Source organism: Gallus gallus, chromosome 6 (genome assembly GCF_016699485.2).
Source record: "Gallus gallus isolate bGalGal1 chromosome 6, bGalGal1.mat.broiler.GRCg7b, whole genome shotgun sequence".
Classification (NCBI taxonomy): domain Eukaryota; kingdom Metazoa; phylum Chordata; class Aves; order Galliformes; family Phasianidae; genus Gallus; species Gallus gallus.
In genome coordinates, this window is record NC_052537.1 from 20,384,197 (window position 1) to 20,410,662 (window position 26,466).

Below are 26,466 nucleotides of genomic sequence, written 5' to 3' on the forward strand. Positions count from 1 at the left end.
GCCCCGCGCTGCGCAGCATGGCTGGCTTTGCAGACCTGAACGTCCCGCAGGGCGCGGATAGGAAGGCCGTTCAGAGCCTGCTGGAGGCCGCGGCACACCGTGAGTCGGGGCGGGGAGCCGGGCTGGGAGCGGGTGGGTGTGTTGTTGAGGACGGGGTGGCGGGGCGGGCTGTGCCTGGGCACGGCGCTGGCTGGGGGATGGCGCTGGCTGAGGCAGCGGCGTGCAGGCTGGAGAAGCGGGGCTGGACGCGGCGGAAGCTCCATGCGCCGGTCCTGCTCTGCCCCTCGTAGGGCACGGGGTCTGTGCCGTGCCTGAACAGCGCTTTTAACATCTCCGGTTGCTCTCCAGCCTCTCCAGAGAACTTGTTCCAGGGTTACTGATCTTAAGGTTTCATGGCTTCCTCTAATCCCGTCCACCACGGCAGTCTTTCTCTTTGCATCACCCTTCAAACGTGGTCACGTCTCCCCTCATAAAGCATCTTCCAGTCTGATGCTGTAAGGCGCAGCCTTCGTGTCGATGCAGAGCCAGGACTTGGCAGCCTTTGGCTTACCCGCTGTCCCAGGCTCCCAGCCACACCTCAGCCTGCCCAGCTGTTCCCATTAGGTAGCTGTGCATCTCCGTGTGTACCCCAGCACTGGCTGTGCACATCCCTGCCCCCATCATTGTCAGTCGGTGAGAACACGTTGTCAAAGCTGGGTTGTACTCAGAAAGAAATTTGTACTCTTCAGACACATCTTTGGTGAGTTAACGTTCAGAAAAATTCACTGTGAAAGGTAAATGTGCCCATCGTTATTCATTTTGAGATACTTAAGTAATGAGTGTGTGACAGTTTTCTGCTTGTGTCTGTTTCTGTTACTTGCTGAGCAAAGCAGGCTCACAGTGTGTTCGCTTTTTTAGTGGGATATTCTGCAGTTGCTCTTAATCACATCATCGACTTTAAGGAAAAGAAACAGGTAATTTCTGTTCAGCTTCTTTGTTGGTGATGTGTTTGCTCTCGTAAATCTGTGTGCCACTCCTCCCCCCTTTGTTTTTATATACTCGCTTAAATATAAATACAAAGGCCTTCGCTTATAACGGAATTCTGATTTTATAAGTCTGTATTACTGCCCTGGAGTTAATTTTTACTATGGTCTGTGAATTGTCCCTAGGAAATGCTTCTGTTAGCATGGCAAACTTATTTTTGGAGTTGAGACGCAACTTCTGTGTGCATGTAAACATCCCAGTATGTTTTGGATAACTTTGTTTCGTTCTCTTTTAAGGAAATAGCCAAGCCGGTATCTCCATCAGAGCTGTTTCCATCTTTGCCTATTGTGCAGGTGTGTTGATTATGTTCCAGCTATGTGTTGTTAATACTGAGCTGCGTTTTTTCCTTTGCATGTTTATATACAATATTTTTTTTTCATTGCCTGTTTAAAAAACTGAGAAATTTGCCCATTGCTTGTTTCTTCAAACTCCCAGCATTGGAAGAATGTTAACACTCGTGTTGAAAGAGGCTCTGTTCTTTATTTCAGAAATTATTCTTTAAAGTTGCTGTTTATGAATTTTGAATAGTCTTGTAGTTGAATAATTGCAGTGTAATTCTCTGAATTTGAGCCTGAGGTTTGGAAATTACTTCCTGGGTTTGATGGACAAGATTTGGATGTAGTGAACCAACTCTCTTGTATGTTAATTCTGGAAATGCTTTTGCTTGCAATTGCGGCCTCCCTGGAAAACCAGAGTGGTATTAACAAAGCACGCTCATATTTTCCATATAGTGTTCTTGTTTCTTTTTCTTCCTCCTTTTAACTTTTAATTGATCCATTCCTCAGAGAAACACAGTGAGCCCTTCTTTCTGAAGGGCAGATACAATACCCAACAGATCAATATAAAGAATATATATATATTTTATATTAGGGAAGCATAATTACAGACTTCCGGAAAATTATTATAGGCAAAAATTGGTGCAAGGCACAACTTTCTTTTTATAGTAGAGAGGGTGTAAGTTGCCATAAAGTTTTGCTTTGGAGCTTTTTAAATCTTGTATTATTTTTCCATCTTAGGGGACATCTAAAAGACTTAAAGTCTTAACCCGGCTGACACTTGTTGTTTCTGATCCTTCCCACTGTAATCTCTTGGTAAGTACATTCAGTGTATCTGTTTTTCCATTGTTTTTTTTATTTATTTCCTTTTCTCAACGAATGAATGTTACTTTGGGAATTGTGTAGGGAGGGATTTAATGGATTTCATAGGATACTCAGTACTCATTTCTCAGATCAGATCTTTAGAATCTGAAGCATCATGAGGGGATGTGAGTTTATGAAACTGGATGTGATTGTGCTGATCACTTGTTGGTATGGGGTAGCAGTTCTGTTCCTTTATTCTTTTATTTGAATTCTGGACTTCTGTGTGTACACTAGAATACCAGGAGTGAGCCCTGTGTCTGTTTGTGGGGCTGTGTGCTTGAGACAAAAGGTGTGTGTAAGTGGATGGGACAGGCCTCAAAATGGCTTTAAAGAATTGCTCACAGTGGAGACCCACTATTTAATTAGATTATTGGCTTTGTTTTATGCTTGAAAATGGTGAGGGAATTTTCTCATTGTTATTTTGGTTATAATCATTGTGTATACATTTGTCACCTGCCAGAAGTCAAGGTAGTAATCATTTCCTCCCTTTGTAGAGATCTACATCTACAAACATAAGATTGTATGACATCATAGCTGTATTTCCAAAGACAGAGAAGTTGTTCCACGTAAGTACTATCTGTAAGTTGTTATAGAACTGGCACAAACAATCAGTGTCTCGGAGTAGTTTGAGTGCATGCTTTGTTTTGGTTTTGTTTTTCATTTTTATATAGCCATGTCATGGAGCTAATTAAACAATGTAGATCCTCTGGTCAGTGGACAGACCTGTTAAAGGCAGGCAGCAGTAGTATGCTTTAAGGCTTTGGAGGAAGGGCAGGGGCTTGTCATGTAAAGGTGGTTGTCTTTTGTTTTCAGACATCCCTGAGTTCTGCTGGTGCAGTTGGACATCCAGCTTTGAAGCTGATGTAATGCCTGCACTCAGCCATGCATTTCTGCAGGTCCCTTTCTGCTCCGCGTGAACAGTTTCTTACTTAGCTCCATGGCTGTTTGGTTGGAAGAACTCTCCTTTGATTGCAAAATAACCACAGATTTTACCAAGTTATTTTGCTTGCAGATCTGCATTGCTGGTCTGAGCCTCTGCTGGCACAAAGAGGATGGCTGTGCTCTGAGCAGGCCCAGTGCAGGTAGAAAATCTTCAAGCTGGCATTCTTACAGGTGACAGACGGCATGATAGGAAGAAAGCAGGATTGTAATGAGACTATCTTAATTTCTGTCGTGCTCAAAACACTCTTGAGCTGGGGAGGAAACCAGATATGTTTCTTTCAAACAGCATGAGGTGAAGGACATCTTCCTTACATGTTCACATACACAGCAGATTTGTATGTTTGTCCTTTGTTTGAAGATTAAAGTTTTCTAAGCATGTGTGAAGAGGTTTGTAGAGGTATCAACAGGGGACATCAAGCACACGAAGTCTCAGTATGCATGTTTGGCTCCTAATGACTTGAATCTTTCACTCTTAAGGATAAAGCCTCCTAGGCTGAGTCTTGCACCACAAATTATATTTTAAAATAGGCTGTTCGTGGCTGCATTGCCTCAGTAGCATCGTCTTTCTCACCAACAATTTGGTACTTAGTTTGTTCTCCATAGAACTGGATTTTTCATGTGCTTATAAAAGACACGTGACCATTGTAGATGGGCTTTAATTTTAGCACAGCCTAAAAAAGAGTCAGTTCCCTCTTCTCACAAGCAAAGGAAGTTTTCCTACTACTGAGACAGGCAGTGATCCATGCTGAAAAATGTGCTAAAACTCTGCAAATAATTTGTATCCTTGGGGTTACGAGGAAGTTGTTTGCTAAGATAATTGTAGGACATGCTCTTTACTTAAGGTTCCTAAGGAGAATTGTTTTGGGCTGCAACTGGGATGCCTGCTCTGTGCTGTGATTGAGATTTCGCCTGGTTTTTAGAGTATTTTATGTCTAAGATTTGTTTTATTCATATTAGTTCTGCCTACTCTTTGTAGGAAATTAGTAATTCACCAGTATCTACCAAATCTTGCTTATGTAAGTCTGAGGATGTACTGCAAAGCCAGATTTCCGAGTTTACTTGTAACATGTTTGCCAAAGCAAACCTGTCTGTCTTCAGGCCATCCAAAGACCGATGAGTTTATCTCTGGCTGGCTGTGGTTTCCCAGCAGATGGGGCTCTTGCCCGCGGTGAGGCCAGGCAGGCGCTGGGCTGTCCAGCTGCTGCATGGCGTTTTCTGGATGAAGTTTTTGTACTTCAGATCATTTTAGGAGGCTGGGTAACCTTAACCTGCCTGCTTGTGTGACTTGTCCAGGAGCCAAAACTGGGCTGAATTTGGGATGTGTAGAGAAATCTCCTCTGCAGCTTTCCATGCAGTTCAGAAATTCCTCCTTATGTGAAATTGACTCTTATTTTTTTTTTTCCTCAGTGGTGTTTTCTGAGTTCTTCTTGTCCCTGGAATCCTGTAGATATCCTGGCATTTGGATCACTTCCTTTTCCATTGCACATAATTTGCAAAATGGGAAAGTGTTTTCCACTGTTTCTGGAACTGATTAGGAGGGCTTGTTTTCTCATCACACAGGGCAGCTTGCCTGCTTCTAGTGTGTATTCTCACTCTCCATTTTTCTTGGATTTCTCTCTTCCTGAATTTTCTATCGCCTCACTGACATGTTCTCTGGGACATGATTCAGAGCTATTTTCTTTGAGCAAGTTCCTGTAAATCACCTCTGTCTAGGTGGTAGTTTGTACTCCACATAAGGATGGGATTAAAACTGACTATAGTAGGGCTAAACTTGCATTTCAGATTTGGATTTGTAGTATATTCAACATGTATTCTGCCTAAGAAAGTTAGTAAAGTTAGGGCATGAAGATAAAGTTCAGTTTGAAGGAAGTTCTATCAACAGCTAAGGTAAGAAACATTCTTAAAGCTGGGCCTCTGCTCTCATGTCTGTGCAGATTTCATGTGAACAGACAGTTGGAAAATGAGTTTGCAGAGCCCTGTGCTGGAGTGGAGTGTCATAATCCTGCAGCATGGGACTGCAACCGCACTGATTTCATGCTGGTGTGAGGAGGGAGGAAGGGCTGGCACCTGGCCCAGGTGTATTTGAAGCAGTGGATGGCAGGTTTCTGTGTGTGGAGAGTTCCTCTCTACATCGGAAATTCCTTTTGAGCATGTTCAACACGCTTTATCTTCTTTGTTACAACACTGCTTACAGACGTTAATCTGGTCCTGTGTAATCATCTTTACAGGGTAGGCATATACAATTCCTACAAGTCTTGTGTGCATGAGATTACATGTAAATCAAAGACTTGCTTTTATGTCCATTTAATTTTCTGTATGTGTCAGTGTGGAGATTTTCCACCCTTTGTTCATTCCTTCTCTATTAATACAGGATATGAATTGTGCTGTGAGCTCAAAGCTAAGCATTTAAACCATGACCTCAGGTGCCACCTTGAGGCTTCTCCAGAGGCTTGGTTTTCAGAAACAGTTGTCTTTCTTATCCAGACAGGAAAGTGAGGCACCGTGGCATGGACCCAGTACTGGGCACGTGGCATCACTCCTCACTTCTGAAATTCTTCTCCTATTTCAGTCTTTTCTTGGTTGCTGCTGGTAAAAATACTTAAACAGCTGCAACACTGGGGGAATGATGGGATTAGAGAACGATAGGTTCTTTATTAGCTGTGAGCTCTTTTGCCAAAAACCAGCACTGCTTCTGCATATCCCGTGTCAGATAAGAATAAAGCAATAAGTTTTGCCTTTAGGTTAGTCATTATTTTATTGGAAAATCAGTTCTGTAAGTGAGAAAAGGGTTGAGATTTTTAGCCCCAAATGCTCTAGCAATGCGCTTTGAGTACTGCTGTTTTATTGGTACACCTGCAAGGTATTGTACTTCATTTCAAAATTGAACTGCCTCTAGAGAGACATTGCTTGCATTAAGAAATGGCACATCTAATAATCTGTTCCTGTTTCTTTGCTCTAGATTGCTTGCACAACTCTTGATGTGGATCTAGTGTGTATAAACGTAACAGAGAAGCTTCCGTTCTACTTCCGAAGGCCTCCTGTAAATATGGTAAATTGACACCTATATTGTTTTCTTTCTATTAAATGTCAGTCTGAGTTGAATTCTCTACAGTTTCCTTCTCACCATTCCCACTCAAGTGGTTCTTCTTACTTTCTTGCATAATGTATTGTTTTAGATGTCCTTCACTTCAGGGCCTCTACTTGCAGCATTTAATATGCAGTGATGTGTGTTTGTTCTTTCTCCTTTTTGTCCTCTGCTTCTGAAGACAGAAAGGGTGTTCCCAAGGAGTGGAAACAGAACCTTGTGACTACTGCTGTGCTAACCAGTGAGATGTGGTGTGATTGCTGACAGAGCTGCCTCCTAAACCAGGAGGGATACAGCTGTGTCAGACAAATAGTCCTGTAGTTTAAAAGATGGGAGAACGTGAATGACTGTTAATTTGGGAGAAGGATGTTGTGTTAGATATTCGGAGGGTGATGTTTTGAATCCATACTTAGTCAAAGGAATGTCTTGGGAAGTAAACCAAATGTGGGATTGCTCAATATCTGCTGTGGAACTCAAGCTAACTATCTGCATGTATCAAGTATTTTTTTAATATAATTCTGCCTGCTGTAGGTGGTTTGGCAGAAAACTTAATCTGAACATGCGGTTATGTGAACCAGTATTTTCCTTTAAACTTATGACAAGGTTTGTTCTGCTTGGACATTCTTGGCTGGTTAGTCCTTAGTGCTGTAGGATTTAAAGCTGGAACTGGCTAGAAATCCTGCTTCTGTCTTTTAGAGAAACCTTGACCTAGAATAAACCAGAATCAATCCTGAAACAGAACAAAAGTAGCGATTTGGAATTTACCACAGACTTAAAATTCAATATTCCATTAGGAATAAAAATGTTGTATGAAATGTTGTCTGAAAGTACCCTCACTGCCTGAAACTCTAAGAGCTGACCCAGGTGAGGAGATACTTTCCTCACGAGGTGTTTCTCATCTTCCACTCTCCCAGCTTCAAGGCAATCTCTCAGACTGGTTCTGTGCATCCTCAGGTAGTGAGGTTTGGTTGTTTTGATGCCAGGCAGGCAGCTGGAGGAGCAGGGATGAGGTTAAAAGTATCCTTACCTTGAAATTGGTACATTGCCATTACCTGTTTTGGTTTTGATAAATACAGTCTTTTCTTCCTGTTTGCAGATGTGGGACTAGGTCTGTGTGAAACATTTGATACGTACATAGCTTCTACTCAGCTTCCATGTATCCGTTACGGCTGGATTAATTCCATCTGTATTCAATCACTGGACTCTTACTGTATTTGCATTGTAGTGTTTTATAATATGAGTGAAAGCACGAAGTAGCATTTTGTGCAAATGTATTATAGGCTAAGAAATGAGGAGCTCCTAGTTTTGAATTGTCTTTACCAGTGTGTATCCTATAGGAAGTTGTTCAGCCTTTCTCTGTATGTTTGAGAAAACAAGAATACAAGGGCTTTGGTGAGGTACTTTCACAGACAGCAAAGGATGTTAAAGCAACTGAATATACACTAAGTTCTGCTATTTGGAAACTTTACTGTGACCTGCTGTTCTTTAAAATGATCACAAATGGCAGCACAGTGCTGTGAGAGAGAGGAGACGGGACCTCACTGCTACATTTGTGCAAGGACAAATTCCTCATCTGCAAGATGTGGTTGCTGTGGAAAGCAGTGTTATTGCTTATTGCCGGCAGTGGAACAGGAGGAGGAGGGTCCCAGAAGTTTCCGGGCATGTTTCTGATCAGCAGTAGTTACTTGCCTCATCCTCTCTGTGACAGTGGAAAGCCAATTACAACTGTTAAGTAGGTGTTATTTCTTTGTTCATTAAACCTCATCTTTCTATCCTCCCAAGACACGCAATTAATTGGTGTACAGTGAAATTTCCCCTCCTGCGTTTCATATGATGCTATATTTCTGCTGGAGCAGTTTCTCCTTCATTTTTTTCATAACACAGTTAAACTGTGAATAAATTGCATCAGTAGTAGTCAGTGGTTGTTAGATTGTTTTGCTTTTCCCCTTTTGATTTTTGATCACTTTCTTTCATGTGAAGGCAATAGATCGAGGCATTTACTTTGAACTTCTTTACACGCCTGCCATCAAAGACTCCACAATGAGAAGATACACAATTTCAAATGCGATCAGCCTGATGCAGATCTGCAAAGGAAAGGTAAGCTCTCAAAGTGAAAGCAAGCTAATTAATTTGGTTCAAATTCTTCTGGAGTTGTGCAGACTGAGCCATTTTAAATGAGTGTTGATGATAGGGCTTCTGAAGCTGTGACTGAACCTTTGCCTACTAATACAAGGACACAATTATTCTGGCTCCAGATACTTCCAGCCATGCACCTCTGCATGCTTTCCTCTTAAGCTGTCAAACTGCTTGGTTCTTTTTTTCAGAATAACCTATCTGTTATTTTGGTCTGCAGTACCCAGAATAAAAGGGAAGAAATTTGCACTAGAACTGAAATGCATCTCTTTAAAATCCTCCACTTCAAAGTTCTGATTCACCAAAAGCACTTTTTTGAAAATACACCTTGAACATGGGGAAAAAAATAAGGTAGAAATCCTTTTTGTTTAACTGTTAGGAAATCCCCGGTGTAGAGAACAGACCCAACAGCTTGCTGGCTCTAAGCCAAGGTTTTGCTGAAATCAGATCAACTGCATTCTTCCCTGCTACTGAAACCAAGGGAAGAAGTAATCCGTGCAGCTGAGATGCCATTACTCCACTGCTTTCATACCTCACCTCCTCTCAGGCCATCAGGCTAAGCTCCCTGCTATGTGGGTCCTCTCAGGCTGCATGCTTTTAACAGGGAAGCGCATAATAGTATGTAGCAGTGTTAAAAAAGATTATAGTTCCCATCATTGAACTAGGAAGAGCTTTTGCTACACTTCACTAGTCTAGAGAAGCCAAGGCTGGCTTTACCCTGCAGATGCAGTCTGAAATAGGCTATAGAGCTTGGGAAGCCAATTAAAAGCAGAATCATCATTATTGCAGTTCCCCCTAGGAATGACGGCCTGTCTTATAGGGCAGGGGTCCCTAAACAGCTGAATTCCCTTGGTACAGAAAAGTGAGCACTTAATATGGTCTTTCCTCAGAAGCCCAGCCCTGGGGGTTAATCACCCAAGATACTGACTTAGACAAAAGGTGCATGCACACGGAAACATGTGGGGCTCCTTTTTGCCGGTTCCTCCCTTCCCTCTGTGCAGGTGAAGATAAGTTTCTTGCTCAGCTGTTGATTTGTATTGCACGAGTTGAGAGCATCGCAGAGCGAGTGAGATGTTTGGTCTGTGCACAAGAGCCTTTTCTTTCTGCATGTGTCTATCTAATACACCACTGGTGCATGGGAAGTAAGTTGGCTGACTTTGGACACCATGATTTTGTTGTAAGCCATTGAAAGAGCTAGAAATGGTTTACTAGTTTGTCATTGTTTCTTGACTATATTTTTTGCCTCTGGGCTCATTACCTGGTGGGCCAGCAGAGATGGCTATTAGCACTTGCTGGCGGTTTCTCTGTCAGTTATGTAAAGGCCCTTTTTACTAGGATGTGGTGAGGCTGTTCCATGGGCTGCTCTCGTTGGCACTTTGTACACCAGTCACCTTTTGTAACCTACAGCTGCTGAGCTTGTAGCAGCTTTTGGATCCTTTTGCTTTTCCTCTGCTATAGTAGCACAGAGAAACTTCTGGAAACTTACTGGCGAGGGAGCTGACCTTCAGCAGACTCCCTCGAATATGTTAAAACGTGCAGGGAATGTGGGAGACCTGCTTGCCTTGACAGACAGAAGGTGTGTATAGCCACAGTCCTTCACCTTTTGTGTTTTGGTAACAGTGTTACTGCACCCAGAGCAGTGTGCTGAACAGCTGCTTTCTCTTTTGCCTGAGGAGATACTGGTTTGCCTTTGAGTTTTTCTCTTAGCCCTTGCCGTGGATTTGCCTTTGCCTGTTTCTCCTCTGTTTGCTAGTTGTATTTTTCTCCTCTGCTCGCCTCCTCCCTCCCTACCCATCCTCTAACTGGAAGTTGATTAGCCTTGAATCAGCCAGAGCATGTCTCCAGTGCACAGCAGTGAGCTGCGGTCCTGCAGGGATGGGTTCAAGATGGCATAGCTGCTCTGGGAGCTCTTCTGAGTCGAGAAGACAGGAATTGGTTTTTAAAGCTCAGAGCAGCAGACTTATATTTTCACAGTGAACTCTCACAGTCAGCACCAATGAAGCTCAAAAGCACCCTTGAGGTCTGTAGTACAGTCACTTTAAAGGTGAACTACACAGAAGGAAATGTCCTAGGCTCTGTGCTGTTAAGTCACTTTGATGTATGAATTGCTTCTGCTTCTGGCTTTCCTTATGCTTGTGCAGAGTTCTCAGCCCCTTCTCTTCCTTCTTGACACATGAGGAAACCTTGGACACAGTGTGCGCAGTGCAGTCATTTCCATACAAATAGCTTTTTCATAGTTTGAGTTCTAGCTGTGCACAGAGCGTTTTCGTCCAACATCTGCCCTGCTCTTTGCTGGGGGGGGCAGTAGGACGAGCAAAGCAGTACTTTGGAAAGGGATCATAAGCCCCACCGTGTAACTGGAGGTGGTGTGGTGTGTTGGTGGTGCTGACGTCAGAGAGGGAAAGTCTTTTGCTGCCTCAGTACCAATTTCATTCTCACCCACTCAAGCAGGAATTCCCAAAACCTTTATTTGAGATATATATATATATATATATATATAAAAATATATATATATTTAAAAGTGCGTGGAATCTTTTTTCTCTTGCAGTCTCCACCTGCTCTAAACAATCTTCCCTTGAGTGAGCATCCTTAGAGGTTTAACATTAGAAGAGCACTGGCAGCTGAGCTGTGCTACCTGCCAGCCCCTGAGCAGTCACGTACCTGTTGCGTAGAAAACCTTTGGGAGTGAAGGGAGGAGGGTGTCTTTCTGCCTGGTGCTTTTCATGGGGATGCAGGTTTGAGGAAACTCGATGTATGGCGTGAATTGGCTGCCTTTACCTGACTGCAGACTGGTTTCCTCCGTCAGCGTGAGTTTGATTAAGGCCAATATGAATGGGTTGGGTTTTACTGCAACGCAAGGAGTAGGCTGAAAATTTGGGAGAGTCAGACTGTCTAGAGCCATGGTTTGTAAGCTGCATCTGTGGGATCCTGGGATTCTCTTACAAGTTCATCCGTGCCTTCCTTAGTATAATGCTCAGCATCCACCCTGTGCCTGACTGCTCTCACATGGCTCCCTGTCCCTTTCAGCTACTGTCACCAAAGGCAGTAGTACTTAACAGAGTGTGCACAGCTCTGTATTTCTTCTTTTCCCTTCAAGTCCCTTTAAAGTCCCCTATAAGAGATATAGGTGTACTTGTTTAATAGCATCACTAGGATTTATACTTCTTGGGCGTAGCCCTCTAAAAGGTGCAGTACTTATTCAGCTCAGACCTCTCTGAGCTGAGGTTTATAGCTACAAAGGAGGATTTGTCCCTCTGGCCCTTTCTCTGTAGAGACTGGGGAGATAGATTGGGCTTATTTGTTTCCTCAAACTAATGTCTATACCTGGCTGGAGTTCTGTGCATCTGTGTGCACTGGACACTCACAGTTATTTGTGTTGTGTACCTGAACTTAGCTAATGCTCATGAAGTCATTGCTGCTTGTAAGTTTTCCATTTCTTGATGCTGTCTGACAGACGAATGTTTGTTCTTTTGTTCTCTTGTGTTTTGCAGAACATCGTTATATCTAGTGCAGCTGAAAGAGTAAGTCCTGGATTTTTGTTCAAGTGAAAATAATTTGAGCATTTATTTGCAGCTCAAAATACTTAAAATTATATTTTTTACACTTTAATATATAACTAAAGTTCTAAGATTGCCACCTTGTATGTTTTTAGTGAGTTGTTTTACTAAAGAATTGTGTGGGTTTTTTTAATCTGTTTGTTTTGCTTTGTTTTTGTTGCTATGGTGTTTTCTGTGACAGTTTTCTCACAGAGAGGATCTCTGTTTTGCAAAATAGTGGTATTTTCCTGATTGTTGTAGTACATCTTCAGCAGCTTGCTATTAAGTAGCATTTAATTTTGCCTTCCAGAATGGCTGCTTCTGCAAATAACTCTATCCTGTGTGCTCACATTCTGCCAGCCTCCAACCAACCTTCTTTGTTTTATTCTAGCCTCTAGAATTACGAGGTCCTTATGATGTGGCTAATCTGTATCCTTTTTCCAAGTCAGAGATGGCAATTAATAGTAACATGCAAAAGTGAATTGGTTTTGAGATTTTTCCATCCATTGCTCTCCTTGAACTTTACCCAGTGATGCTTGTTGGTGACTCATTCAATGAATCAGAGTGCTGCGTGGATATGGAAGGAGCAATACAGATCTTGGTCATGGAGTGACATGAACTGTTGCTGTAAATAATGATGTCTGAGTACGGCTACAGATGAGTTCTTTGTTGTGATTGATATTTGTGTGCTGATATTTGTGTTGAGTGTAAGTTGGAAAAGGAGTAGAAAAACCCATAATCATAGATCTTTGAATAAAAACACTTTGAAGTCAGCGATCACTGTGGACCAAACCAGAAATTACTTCTGATCTCAAAGGCACTCAGTCTTTGACAGAAGAAGCCATAAAATCATGTTTTTATTTAGGAAAAATAAGGCTCCTATCTTAGTTACTTTGGTTCTTAATTTTTCAGTCCTTACTATTAAGTAAAGGATTGTGTTCTCAACAGAGAGCATCATTTCTCCCTTTCAGGAATTCAGATGTGTTTTTCCTCCTCCCTGCCCCCAGGTGTGTGTCCGGACTGCCCCTCAAAGGGGAGGCGTGTGCTCTGAGTCATGAGAATCGTGTGGGAGGGTGTGCGGGCTGGAACGATTTCACATGTAGCATTTCCTTCCCTCTTAAAAAGAGCAGTGAGGCTTAACTCAAATTAACATACCTAGTTTGGTGTCATCCCTATTCAAGGTGGCTGGGAATTTTTCAACATAATGCTTTTGTATCAGACAGTGCCCTTCCCCACGAAGCTGAATTTTTCAAGAGGGTAGCTTTTTATTTGATGCTACGTTCTAAATAAAAAGATTCCTACGTTGACAGACCTTTGTTTTCAAATGACAGCTGCTTGTCTGGAAAAAAGCAGCATTGACAGGAGCCTTCCAGGAGGGCTCCTGGGGAGCTGCAGCCGGGAGAATTGGGTGCCTCAGGTCTCTGCCTCTGGGTAACCTTATGCAAAATGTCACTCTGAGTTACAGCGTTGCTAATTCCCAGTTATTTGTAGAGTAAGCAAATCTGTCATACAGTCTTCCTTGTTCTTTTTATTCCTTCCTGTGCATTTTGATCCTGAACAAAGGTGACAGAGGTTTGCTGTTTGGCCTGTCAGAAGGCGAAGCCAAGGCAGCCGTGTCCACCAACTGCAGAGCCACCATACTTCATGGAGGTAAGTGAAAAGCATGTGCAAACTTAAGCAGTTCATGCATTTGTTAAGATAAGTTCATGTCAGTGCATGTTTTCCAAAAGGTCTGAGACCACAGAGGGCAAGTCAGCTTCGGGTTTTTCCTTCCTTGTTCAGTGCATGAAAAGGAACTTCTGTAGCAAGAGACGATTGCTGTGCCAGCAAATCACTGGCTGAATTGGTGGTGCTGCCTGTACTGGAGTACTTACTTAACCACATTAAAAAGACACATGAATTGTTTAGCTACAGCACAGATCTGCCTGTTCTGCATTTTGAAAATATCATTTGTTTCAGAAAGAGTTGAATGCTCATATCTGTGACAGCAGCAGAAACTATGTCACTGACTTCAAAACACATTTATCCAGATTTTCTTGTGTTTACCTTCTTGCAGCATGACTACAGAAACAATCATTGCTGTGTTTCTCTGATAATTCATTATGTGGTCTACTTCTGACTAGCTCACTTTTTGGTGTGGACCATTTCAAACTTGATGCAGAAGTCCCATGTGCCTGATGCTTAGGAATAGATGTTTCATATGGGGTACTACGACTAAGTTTTAGTGAAACAAAACTGGCTTCCTTATACTCAGCAGAGAAAGTTTGCAGTAGCTTTCTTGTTCTATACTTGTCCATTTTAGCATTAAAGAAAGTAGAAATTTATCTTTTTGCCCCCTGCAGAAATTAGACGGTTGTATTATGTGTCCAGATAGCAGTTTGTGTTCTAGCAATCAATGTAGACCCTCACTTTGCTCTGTGGCCCTTTCATTCACCTGTTCTAGCGTCCCTTTCACATGCTTATTTACTGGTTCTTGGTGTTCCTAGATTTTTGTTGTGTATTCTAATGGCAATTTAATTTTTGTCACCGAGTAGTTGTACCTAGCTGTTAATGTCTGTTTCTTCCAGGATTTATTGGGTAGGTAGGTTCTAGTCTTCTTAACAACTTATGTTGCTCTAAGTTGCAAACGCACAGTAGAATTTAGTTAGCATCTGTTGTTTCAGTAGAATTGCAGTTTGAATGTGCTGTAATTCACACCGAGTAGCTTTGACCTCTTCAGCAGTGCTTTTCAATGAGTAGGGTCATCCCGCCCTCTACACAACTCACCTACATAGTGACAGTGTGTTGGAAGACTTTTGTCAAGTTTATGTGGAATTTCTCAAGACCTTCATTTTTCTTATCTGTGAAGTTAAACAAACAAACAAAAAAAACATGTAATTTTCCTGTGCCCCAAAGAATAGTAGACCAGAATAAGTCAGTATATTTTGGCAAGGTTCTTACGAAGCCACTTTGCTAGCAAGAGTATTGTTAGTAGCCTTATTTGTCTACCTCAATCATCAGTGTTTGCAGAGAAGCCTTATACTAGTGGTTCTGAAATTGGAATGGTTTTACTGGGTGTTTGGCAAACGTATGAGGAGTAGCATGATATGGTAATGCTGAGAGTTCTGTAAATAAAATATGATTGAATGCTATGAAGCCACTTATTTGGTATGTATATGTGAGCCTCTGCCAGTATAGCTGTGCCAATGTAGACTTTTTAAGAACTCTGAAGTATGTGAATGTTTTTTAATTTTATTTGAGAACATTGTTTTGTTCAGAAATACCAAAATGCTTTTTGACATGTGTTCAAGAATGTGTCTTTCTGTGGATATGGAAGTAATGAAACCTGCTTTCCCATGGTTTCAAGCATGTCCTCTATACCTCCCCTCACCCCAAGTCCCAGCAGACCTCAGTTTTCCCTCATTCTTGCAGTAATTCTGTGCCCACCCTCATATTTCCCGCTTTAGTTTCCTGAGTGTGTCCTATGTCCTGCCCATGCAGGTTGCTTACCCGCTGTGTGTGCTGCGTGGCTGGCTGTGAAACATGCTGAATTGCAGTGAGCATGCATTAAGTTCATTAGTGTCAGTTTATTTTGAGGAAATTCAGCTTTTGTTTGTATATTTCAGAAACTCGAAAGAGTGCCTGTGGGGTAGTATACACAGTGAAGAAGCTTCACAAGGTTGAGGAGGAAGAAACAGTGCCAGCCTGCAAAAAGGCCAAGACTCAAGCTTGAGTCAGTTGTCAACTGAAGCGTCCATCCAGTCTTTGCCCAGTGGTTGAATCTTCCTCCAACCTCCAGCTGGCTTGGTTCCTCAGTTACCGATTTATTTATCCTGAAGAAGAATTATTCTTCTGGTTTCCAAGTGAGGAGTTCTGTGGGAATCCTATTTCTGGGCTTCTGGACGAGGGCAGGAGGGCATCACTCCACCTTGTCCTAGGTCTTCTGGAATCAGTGGGAAGGAACTTGCACAATAGAAAGTATCCCTAATGCAGAAACATTGTGTACGGTGCACTCTTTTTTTTTTTTAATTAAAAATGTTTTCAAGAAGGCTTGCCTGTAAAGTCTCACTCTTATAGTACATAGAGTTTTAAAACATGTCTCCATACTAAACTGTAGAACCACGAGTCAGTAAAGTTTACCTTAAATGGCCTGAGAGAATGTGCAGTAAAAATGTTATCTGGTTTCTATTCTGTTTTGTGATCAATAACTATAACAATCCCAGTATCTGTTGCTTGCTAGGGGAAATCTTGAGTTTGTATCACAGGAACACTGACTAAATCAACCTGTTAGACACACAGTGCAAAGGTTATCTCTGTCCTTGAAATCAAACCATCCTAACTTAAAGCCAAACAGTAACATGAGACATTTATCACGGATAGGAAGGAAGAGCCCGAGGTTATCCTGAATGTGTGCTCAGCATGGTGTGCAGTTGCAGCATAACAGCTGTCTCACCTAGGCCTGAGCAGTTTCCATGTCACACAACTTTTACTATGTCATGTCCTTTCTTTTTTATGTCCAGATTGTTTTGCCGCCTCCTGACTTTCCAGTTTTCCTTCCTGTTAGTGCTTCAGTCAATCTGATCCAAAAAAGTAATTGTAACAGATTTCTAATCAGTGAGGCATTTTCAGACAGCTTCCAGATGTTGACTGAAGTTCCTCTTTTGACCAATATAAAAATTATGTAAGATGTGCTTACAGTGCTTTTGTGCCAGCTTTACTCTGAATATTCCAATCCCCCCCCCCAAGAAAGACGCTGAAGCGTGAAAGGTCTGGAATGCAGGTAATATGGGCTGAGGGAACTGGGATTGTTTAGTCTGGAGAAGAGGAGGCTCGGGGAAGACCTTATTGTCACCTACAAGTCCCTGAAAGGAGGTTATAGCGAGGTGGTGGTCAGCCTCTTCTCCCAGGTAACAGTGGTAGAACAAGAGGTAATGGCCTCAAATTGCAGCTGGGGAGGTTGAGATTGGATATTAGGAAAACTTTCAGAGTGGTGATGCACTGGCACAGGCTGCCCAGGAGGTGATGGATTCACTGTCCCTGGAGGTGTTAAAGAAAGGCGTAGATGTGGTGAGGTTAGTGGGCTTGGTGTTGAGGGGTGGATGGTTGGACCAGATGATCTTAGTGGTCTTTTCCAACCTTAATGATTCTGCGGTTCACTGTTCTTACCTGACAACAAGCTGAGAAGTGCAAGTTGTGACATGTAGAGTACTGCAGAAATCTTGCAGTGAGTTATCTCTGAGCTCTTAGTAGTTAATGAAGCTCTCAGTAGGCTATCCGTTTTATAAAATGCTGGTGTAAGCCACAACAGCTTTTGCATCATTCAACAAGCAATAAGGTAGTTTTTCCTTTGATTTTATTTTACTTCATCATGATATGAGTCTGTTTTATTACTCGTGTTGAGATATAATATCAATATTATTGATATTACATATAGTGGCTTCTCATTTATGGACTTGCCTCCAAAATAAGGTTCTAACCAAATAAAGAAGCAGTGGAAATGTGCCTGTTCAGTGTAACTTTTATGAGTTGTGTACTACCATGCCTTGGCCAGAGACTCATCAACCTTGAGCATAAGAAGAGTTGTTTTGTAACTAGCATGCAGAAGGAAGTTTTTGAATGCAAGATATCCTACTTGTCACTTGTTTGACCTCATCTAGAATATGTAACATCTGCATCTTTGCTCTTCAAGTAGATAAAGTGCTTCAGGAACTGTGTGGGAAGTTTCTTTTTCTCCCAGTTTCCAGGAGCACTGAACTGCTGCTCGGTTACTAAGATAGTCAAGATGAGTTAGCCAGCACTGATGTAATTTCTGTTTCCTGGAAGATGTGCTCCCAGTGTCCAGATGATTGTGCAGAAACAAGTACAGAAATAGTAGTTTGCAGAGGAGGACGGCGAGCAGAGACAGGCCATGGTTCTTATGGGGAAAAAAAAGCGTTCTCAGGTGACACAAATTACGGTGCTTGATGTGTGAAAAGTCTCATCTATTTAAATCTGTCACTTCAGTGCAGGGTAGCTGGTTGCAGATAGAATAGGCATTTGTTCTGCGTGCTCCTCTATGGGGTTTTTGTAAATTCATTTCCAAAATTGGCGTTCCAGTAACAAATACTCATCACTATCCGTTCCTAACCTTGTTTCCTGTTGCCCAGGACTTTGTTTTGGCCACCCTGTAAAGTCTGCTGGCTAGAAGCCAGCTTTACTGGCTGGTTAATCTTTGTGGGAGCCCATGGCATATTTCACTAGGAGGCTGCTCCGTGGGATGTTCAGATTTTAACTGAACATGGCATTTGATGTCCTAGTGAAATTGCACATCAATGTCTCTGCTGGCGGGCCTATGAGATTGTTCTGCCTCTTCTAAAGCAAAGGGAAAGATATCTTTCCTTCCTAGCAGGACTCCACATCTTCCTTGGCTGGGACAATTGAAGCTGTGTGCTCCACATAGTAAGTACTGACTGCTGAGAAACAGGGATTTTAAATCAAACTCGGTAATAAAACTGTAGGTTTGTACCTTACTAGCCACTTAAGTACCAGCTTTCTGCTTCTGTATGCGTGTTTCTGCGTAATAGAAAAAAATAAGAGGCAGTATTTATCTAACAGTGGCAGGAGGGTAGCTCAAGAGCTGGCTGCTTTAGGCAGCTGAGACTTTTTTTTTTTGAGTATTTATGTATTTTAGAGGCTAAGGTATGAACTTTGATGGGAGATAGAACTGTCTAGTGCACGCTTACTGCTCCATAATACCCTCTAGCAAGTACAAAGAACCACTCTATTTAATCTGAGATAAGTCAGTACAAAATGTACAGAAAAAGCAGTACAAATTTACAAATATACATCATCTGTTTTTACATTCTTTGATCACCAAGCTTAAAGCAGGAGTCCAGCTTTAAGAAATCCACGTTCCCAATACTGTCTCCTCTCACCTTCATCACGTTGCATCTGAATCCTGCAGTCCATATGGCTACATGATGGAGCTCTGTCCATGAGCCCTTTATCAGCCACAATCGCTATAGCATGTGTAAACCTCATTACTTAACTGTTCCTTTAAATCCACTTGGGGTCTCAGCAGACCTTCTTCCATTACTCTTTGTCTCTTTCACATATCACCACTCATGTAATACAGTTTTCTGATAGTGAGAATTTTGCAGAGGCATGGCAGCAATTGCAAATATTAGCTATTGAGAGCTGTGGGAAGGCTTGATGGAAGTTGCTAAGGTTGTTAATAGTGCCATCAAGACAAAATGGCTCATGTTGCTGACAAAGATTGCATTGCAATTTAAAACTATAAAAAAATAATACTGAGAATCATTAAAAATTACCTTTAAAATAAATAGGAATAAATAAAGCTATTTTAAAACCAGTGGAAACTTAATGCTCAATCTGCCTGACTTCTGGTTTTCAGTGAAGGCGTTTCAAATAATCTAGTACAATAAATATCTTCAATAAATATAGTACATTCAGGGCTATTTTCCTCCGGGTTCATATGAAGCATTTAAAAGCAGCAAAAAGAGCAGTCTGGCTTTTGTCTCTTCAAAACTTGTTTAGATGGGCGCTCTTATAGGAGTTGTTTTTCAGATTGTTGAACAGCTCTTTGGTGCCATTCTGCCACTGAAGAACGAGGTCCATGGGGGTTTTCCCATCCTGATTAAGATAAACAGAGAAAGCAAGATCTAATTCCAGCTGGTGAATTTATTTCTTTATTCTTCCCTAAATGTTTGTACAGTGCATCTGATGTGAGACCTTACATGCACAGGATCAGGTACTCTCATCCCTGAGATGAGTTCCTTTGCCCTCCTTATCTATTCCCTGTCTGTTCAGCCTCCTGATGAAATTTCCCTGTATTGTGAGTGGGCCTATGCTATGTTAGCAAGTAGTGTGACTAGCAGAGCATGTTTCGTTGGGTCCAGTCTAAACTGATTACAAATACATTTAGGTGAGACATCAGTAATCTGTCCTGTTTGAGAATTCAGATAAGAGTGTGTGCAGGTTTAATTAGATTATGGACAACATCTAAATTAAACAGCAGCAACTTCATTGTGCAGACAAAGCCTGAGTGAGCACGCTTTGTGCCTTTTGGGCTGTGTTCTTCCTCTTTTTCATACCCAGGTGAGGGGTAACGCTGGGAGTGACCCTGCAGGTTGGGGCAAGGTCTGATTTCTACCTTGCTTCCTCCAGATGTAGTTGATTACTAATTGAAAGTACTGATTGGTGCTGGCTAAAGGAGATCTCTTAGGCTATAGGCCTCCTATTGTGGTCTCGGTGGTTGAAGCCCAGGAGCTGTGCAGACAGCGACTGTACGTGTGCATGGATCTTTTTAATAGATAATATGTGTAAGTAAAATAGGGTGCAGTGGTGGTTTAAGTTGCAGCTGATAGATCGTGCTTTCAGTATAGGTATTGCTTTTTTTCTCTGCTCCCTGACCTCTCCTATGTTGTGCTTTCCCTGTGTCAGCTGTGCTTTAATTAACTCTGCAGTGATTTAATTAAGTCTGTTCACAATAGTCTCTGCTAGCCTTAAAACCCATGAAGCTACTCTGAAGGGAAACTTCTGAATTACTTACGGCATTCTTAATGGTTAGATCTGCCCCGTAGAGAATCAGAAGCCGGACCATTTTGTAGCGGTTCAGCCTTACGGCATCGTGCATCGGTGTGTCACCTTCCTGGGGGGCGAGACATGGGTCAGCCTGCACCACGGACCAGCCACACTGTGTCACCAGGGGTTTTCACAGGGAAGTGGAGCCATGAAGACAGGCAGCAGCCCAGTGCTGAAGGTAAGGATTGGGTGGAACTTACTCTGTCTTTGGCATTGAGGTCTGCTTCGCAGGCAATGAGGTGCTCGGCACAGTCGTACTGCCCTGTTCTCACAGCTACGTGCAGAGGGGTGCTGCGTAGCTGAGCGGGGAGAAACAGGAGATTTAGACTGGATATAAGGAAAAAGTTTTTTACAGTAAGTGCAATAAGGCACTGGTACTGGTTGCGTAGGGACGTAGATGTCCCATCCCTGGAGACATCTAAGGTCAGGCTTGGTGGGACTCTTGAGCAGCATGATGGAGCTGTCGGTGTCCGTGTTCATTGCAGGGAGTTGGACTAGATGGCCTTTAGGAGTCCTTTCCAACTCAAATAGTTCTACGAAAGCCATCAGTGGCATTGAGCAGGGAAAGATGGTACCAAAACAGCTACCAAAAAATAATCTTCTTGGGGAGCTTGCTGCCTCTAAAAAGTGGCTGAGCCCCAGAGGAACATACCTTGTCTCTTGCGTTTCTGTTTATTCCTTTGTCCAGTAAGAATTTCACAATCTCCAGGTTTCCTCCCCGACATGCCCAGTGCAGGGCAGTAGATTCAAGCTATGGCAGAAAAAACACAAGTAATTTAATTCAGCATAATGCACAAAAAGAAGAAATTTAGCTAATTTGATCAAACTTCTAAATGAATTCAAAATCATTTTTCATGCAATTTCTCTGTGATTGTTGAGCCGTTTCAATTAACAGCCCCTGTCATCTTGCCCTCCACCTCTCCAACACCAATTTCCCCCCAGCCAAGCTCTGCTGGCAGGGCTGCTCCTTCCCTGCAGGTCTTGCTCTGCTCACCGTTCCTCTGATTTTTTACAGCACTGTGGGCATGACTGGTTGAGTGAGGGGAGCAAGGCTGGTTGATGCCATCTATTTAGCGAATGAACTAAGAGCTGGGAGAGGAGGAGTGAAAAAACAGCTGCAGAACCTTCACGGCTAGCATTCAGCAGAGCGGATGTCTCTCCTGATGGAGAATGTATACTTTGCACTGGGCCCTCAATAGACATATGGGACCTTGCTACCTCCAGCACCTGCTCGCAGCCCGATGTGGTAGCCTGACCTCAGCTGTCCTACCCTTCTTAGGGCTTTATGGTTTGTGGCAATCTATTGATGAACGTGCTCCTCCAATTCCTGCATTTTCCTTCAACCATTTTGGCCAAGCGAGACAGACATCCCCTCCTGAAACCGTTTCTCAGCAGTGTTATTCTAAGGGTAAACTTGAAAGACAGTGTAAAGTCTTTCTAGCGCTTTTCTTGTGTGTTTGTTTTAGCAGTTACAAAACAATGAGCAATTTTTTTGAAGTATGGGTTGATGGACATACCATATCTTTCAGTTCAAGCAGGGCTCCAGCTTCCACCAACTTCTTGACCACCTCTAAATGTCCTTCAGAGCATGCCCTGTGCAATGCGGTACGCTTGTACTGTCAATTAAAACAGTGCCAAGTCAGATATCAAATATGGCACGAAGAGATCTCTTTAAATCTTTTATCTCTGCCTCCCTGGGATGATGGCAAATCCACGCATTATGCTGATTCATTTTCAAGAGCGCTAATGCTTTCGAGACCTGAAATCTGCTAAATTTTAATAGCATCCTAATAGCAGTGAGCTGCCTACCCAGCATTTCAAAGGGTGTGAGGAATATCTGCAGTGTGGCATTCAAATTTAAAATGATGCCTGTTGAGTTCCTCCATCCAACACACTATGCTATATTTTGCAAATGCAGCTTATGCATTATGGAGTATGAGTGCCAGCAGCATCACTTTTTTGTGTGTGTATTTCTGCAGACAAATTTCTTGTCTGTTCATCTGTAGCATTAGAAGATCATCTGTTACAGAAAAACAGGGTCTCCTGGTCACCAGTATCTCTTTGAAATTCAAGGATTCTTTTGAAGTAATATTACTTAGGAGGATCCCAGCAGCCCCTTTATCAGTGGAATACATAATACGTTAAAATTCCAGGATTTATTTACTCCACCCCTCTCCCAATGCTTTTCTCCTCAAAACTGCATACTATAACACCTACTGGTGAAAGTTATTTTGTTCTGTAATAAACTTTCTTGTGCAGCAGGCTGCAAAGTAAGAAGCAAGAGCATACCTCATCACAGACGTTGGGATCCCCTTTGTCTGACAAGTATTTTTCAATTACTGGCAACTTATTCTCCAGTGCAGCTCTGAAGAACATGGCTATATCCACTGGCCCTGTCTATTGGAGAAAAATATACAGGAGATGAATACAAGTGGCACAAAAGCCCACTGGTCCTTTCCCAAAGGAGTTCACAGCAGAACTTACAATAACTTCTGGTTCAGGTTCCTTTAAAAGGGGAGCTTTCACTTTCCTGCATTTCTTCTTCTTCTTCAGCTGAATAATTTTTTCAAGGTCCTCCAAGCTTTCAAGTTTTGATCTCTCCTGTAGTTTTTTCTTTTTCAGCTGAAATAAATGAGGAGAGGCAGCAGCTTGAGCTGGGATTGAACACCTCTCCTGAATGGCAGGACAGTGGGTACTACTGTTCAGTTGAATCCAGTTCAGACCAAATTAACTTAGTAAGTTGTTTTTTGGTTTTGATTGGTGCTAGGGCTATGGCTAATGGACCACTAGAATAAGTTGCGAAGTGTATGAGAAATTCTGCGTTGTTTAGTTTTTTCATATACCATTGTCCTTCTTCCTAAATGCTTTCTTCAGCCATGTGTTGTGGGATATCACGAGATTTTTATGGCCTGTGCAAGGCCAGGAGTCCAAGCAGCCCTGAAGTCCTTTCTAGCCCAACATTTTAAGACATCTGCAGCTTATGAGGACTGAGAGGCCCCTGCAGGTTTAACTGACTTCCACTAATCGTTTTGCCTTCAACCACTTTCATATGGTAGCCACTGGTTTATCGTAACTTAATTCTCTTTGATTAAAAAAATTTTTTAAAAAATCACCCTTAAATGAAGTATGTGATTTATAACAATTTTAGCCTTTCAATCAGTAAGTTTTGCATTCTGGTAAACTAGAAAGAATGTCACCTATGTCCTTGAAGGGACAATTCAGTAAGTGTTTGTCTTCCTCAGGCCTCCTTGTTTAAAGCATCCCAGTATGAAGTGAGTATGGGGCACTGCTAGCATCAATGACAAGTGTGTTGTCTTTGCTGAAGTGTAAGATTTCAGGTACCATGAGGTGCCGTTGGATTTGGAAGAGTGATTCAAAATAAAGGGCTATTTCATGACAAATTCTATCTCATGACATCTTTAATATATTGGTAAATAAATGGGTGAGGTCCTGCCACATGGTATGTTTTTTTTTCCAACTGAACTCTTGTTCATGGGGTCTGCTTCAGAGTTACTGCTTGCATGAGTTGGCTGCAGGAGTCAGCACGTCTGTGTTCAGTGGGCATTAGACCAACTTCCTTTGGCAGTGACTTTCTAGGGGCTTGTTTATCTAGCCCACCATGCACGAATCTCTAATTTGGAAAGAGGAGAAACTTCACAGAGTGCTGAAGAAAGTGTACAAAAGATGATAAGAACCCAAGTACAAAATCCAAGAGCCTACCTCTGCCTCACGCTTCTTCTCCTTCCCGTGAGCCATATCTACTTGGGTCGATAGGTGATCAGAGGCTGTCCTTAGGTCATCTTGCTTCTCTAATTTTACGGCAGCTTCATACTCTCCGGTTTTGAAGTCCTCAGGGAGGAAGCTGCCACTCTCTTTATCATCAGTTTTCTTCCCGGTCACCTGTAAAGCAAGCATGTTATGAGCATCAGTTTGACAACTGCAGCAGGCACCCCCTGGGAACATGGGTCAGTGCATGGCAGACTGACTGCAGGCCTCATTCAGCCTGTGCCTGGATGGGTAGTGTGTGTGTGGGTAGCTGGGGCAGGCTTGCTTGCAGGCAGGTCTTCCACATCCCCAGAGCAACCCCCTGCTGGCATCCTCAGGGTTTGGGTCAGGTCCACAAGGCCACCTCGCTGTAAATCCCTGCTCAACTGGCATTCTGCTGCTGCTACGCTGATAAAAGCTGTTGAATTGTGAACAACATCCTTTTTGTTGAGAATTTTCTTACGTTTCCACTTGCCAGCATGTGTCAGACCTATCAGAAAGCTGTAAGAGGCTCTGCTGGAAGGAGCCACCCTCAGCAGGCACCAGCACCCTGTGAGCAGGGGAACTGAGCTGCCAGAGTGGGAGGATATGCTTTCCCCCTTGGGACCTTACAGTCTGACTGAAACAGTGCAGTTAAATCGGGTTGCTGAGTAATTTCAAGGCTGATCTTACCCATTGCTGTCAGTACCGAAGTCCCCATTTATAGCACTTGGCAAATGAATGTGAGGTAGCTGCTGCGCTGAAGCTGTGTGATGCTGTGCTGCAGCACAGCTCTTCATAGCTTTTGGAAAAGTTGGATGCTTTATTAAGTATGTTCAAAGAGACAACTTGTTAAACTTAGGGGAGGTCATGGTGAACTTTGTGCATGATTCAGTAAATGCATGCATTCTTGACTAGCTTTCTGTTCAATCACCCTTGTAAAGTTGTGTTTGTTGTGGAGTTTAACATTAGAGAAATTGTTAGGGCCTTGCCAAGAGTTTAGGATGGCACTGACTAGTCAATGTATGTGAGTTTAACTGTCTTAACTGACTTAACTGTCCCATCTGGAGGAAAAAAAAAAAAAAAAAAAAGAAGTTCCTGTATAAAGCTCCAGTGTTTTACTGGATTACTCCTCTTTTCCCAGTCTGTTGGTCATCCTCAGTCTGAACTCTGCAGTGTAAGTTCTATTGCTTGTGATCTGGTTTAGATAGGGGCTTTCAAAAGCTTGTTGTACCATAAACAGTAGTGAGCATAGGAACTGTTAGTAATACCTGGTGGTGGCTTAAAAATGGAAAGAGGATAATTTGGTTTCCCCGCATTGATGTCTTCTCCCCAGTCTCTTACTGGATTAGGATTGTGAAGTTAGTAGCTCTATGCATATATATATGTCAATCAAGATCAAGGGAAAATACACAGCTAAATTTTGGTCATTCTGTACGTCCTGGTGAGTTATGTTCTGATGCAAAATTCAAATGACTGTGTAGTTATACCAGTGGCAAGCCCCCTTCCCTAGCAAAAGTTAGTGGAAATACAGTAGGATAACGAATTATAGCAGATGCAGGTTTTGAGCACTCCGTGCTGGTAACCTGCTCTGTCACCTCAGTGATCCACAAGGGCTGGTACAATGACTGTCTAGCAAGGAAAGTAATTATGAATAAATGAAAGAAGGTTGTACCTACCAGCTCTTCTACTTTCATCGTCATCATGTTTGCCAGTGGTTGAAGGCTGTACTCCCCTGTGGATGAACCTCCCAATGCTCAAGCTGGCTCTGCTGGGACCACCACGCTAGCTTTGCTTATATATCTTTGGGAGAGCTATGCTTGAATGAGATAATCTTCCAACCTTGGAATCCGAGTACGCCTGAAGACTTGCCAGCTGGGAGGTAGGCTCGCGCTCATTCCAGACATGTTAACTAGCCAGATCTAGTGTCGAGACCGAGCGGGGGGCGTCAGGAGGGTGGGGGTGGCCGAGTCCCACAGTCTGACCGCACCGCGTATGTGCATCGGAATGAAATGTGAGCTCATCATGCCTTTGGCCATGACCACATGGCTCAGCTATGTGAGTCATCCTGTGTTCCCAGTGCCCACTGGGACAGCTGTCTGTTGATGTAGCGCCGTAGCTTCATCTTTTTCTTTTTTTTTTTTTTTTAACTGACATTCAGATGACTGCAGAGTGCTGGGAAGGGTAAGTGGCTTATGTACAGTACTTGGAGTCATACCTTCCTGATAAAGAGGATCGTGACCCTTTAAGTCTTGGAAAGCCATTCTTTTCATTGCTATTTATTCTTGGATGATAAACAGTT

At 42.6% G+C, this 26,466-nt stretch overlaps 2 protein-coding genes across 2 annotated transcripts; one reads left to right on the forward strand and one right to left on the reverse strand.

The window, feature by feature from the left end:
- RPP30 (ribonuclease P/MRP subunit p30) lies at nucleotides 1–17,339 on the forward strand. The gene is made up of 11 exons (XM_421667.8): nucleotides 1–99; nucleotides 898–953; nucleotides 1,260–1,316; nucleotides 2,040–2,114; nucleotides 2,657–2,728; nucleotides 6,064–6,153; nucleotides 8,170–8,286; nucleotides 11,814–11,843; nucleotides 12,250–12,287; nucleotides 13,429–13,508; nucleotides 15,464–17,339. Exons 1-11 carry the CDS (start codon nucleotides 18–20, stop codon nucleotides 15,568–15,570), a joined length of 804 nt encoding a protein of 267 aa, XP_421667.3. The 5' UTR covers nucleotides 1–17; the 3' UTR covers nucleotides 15,571–17,339.
- Nucleotides 17,175–25,934, reverse strand: ANKRD1 (ankyrin repeat domain 1). The gene is made up of 9 exons (NM_204405.2): nucleotides 25,844–25,934; nucleotides 24,141–24,320; nucleotides 22,905–23,042; nucleotides 22,710–22,817; nucleotides 21,938–22,036; nucleotides 21,073–21,171; nucleotides 20,621–20,719; nucleotides 20,389–20,487; nucleotides 17,175–19,469 (listed from the first exon to the last, which is right to left on the reverse strand). Exons 1-9 carry the CDS (start codon nucleotides 25,868–25,870, stop codon nucleotides 19,359–19,361), a joined length of 960 nt encoding a protein of 319 aa, NP_989736.2. The 5' UTR covers nucleotides 25,871–25,934; the 3' UTR covers nucleotides 17,175–19,358.
- Nucleotides 25,935–26,466: the final 532 nt, after the last annotated feature.

Excerpts from the sequence above, each read along its gene's own strand:
- RPP30 (XM_421667.8), top strand. The coding sequence starts at position 18 with ATGGCTGGCTTTGCAGACCTGAACGTCCCGCAGGGCGCGGATAGGAAG. Across the intron at positions 1,317-2,039 it reads CATCTTTGCCTATTGTGCAG|GGGACATCTAAAAGACTTAA; the intron begins GTGTGTTGATTA and ends TTTCCATCTTAG. Across the intron at positions 2,115-2,656 it reads CTTCCCACTGTAATCTCTTG|AGATCTACATCTACAAACAT; the intron begins GTAAGTACATTC and ends CTCCCTTTGTAG.
- ANKRD1 (NM_204405.2), bottom strand. The coding sequence starts at position 25,870 with ATGATGACGATGAAAGTAGAAGAGCTG. Across the intron at positions 21,172-21,937 it reads TGCTTGAACTGAAAGATATG|CTTGAATCTACTGCCCTGCA; the intron begins GTATGTCCATCA and ends TTTCTGCCATAG. Across the intron at positions 20,720-21,072 it reads ACAGAAACGCAAGAGACAAG|CTACGCAGCACCCCTCTGCA; the intron begins GTATGTTCCTCT and ends CTCCCCGCTCAG.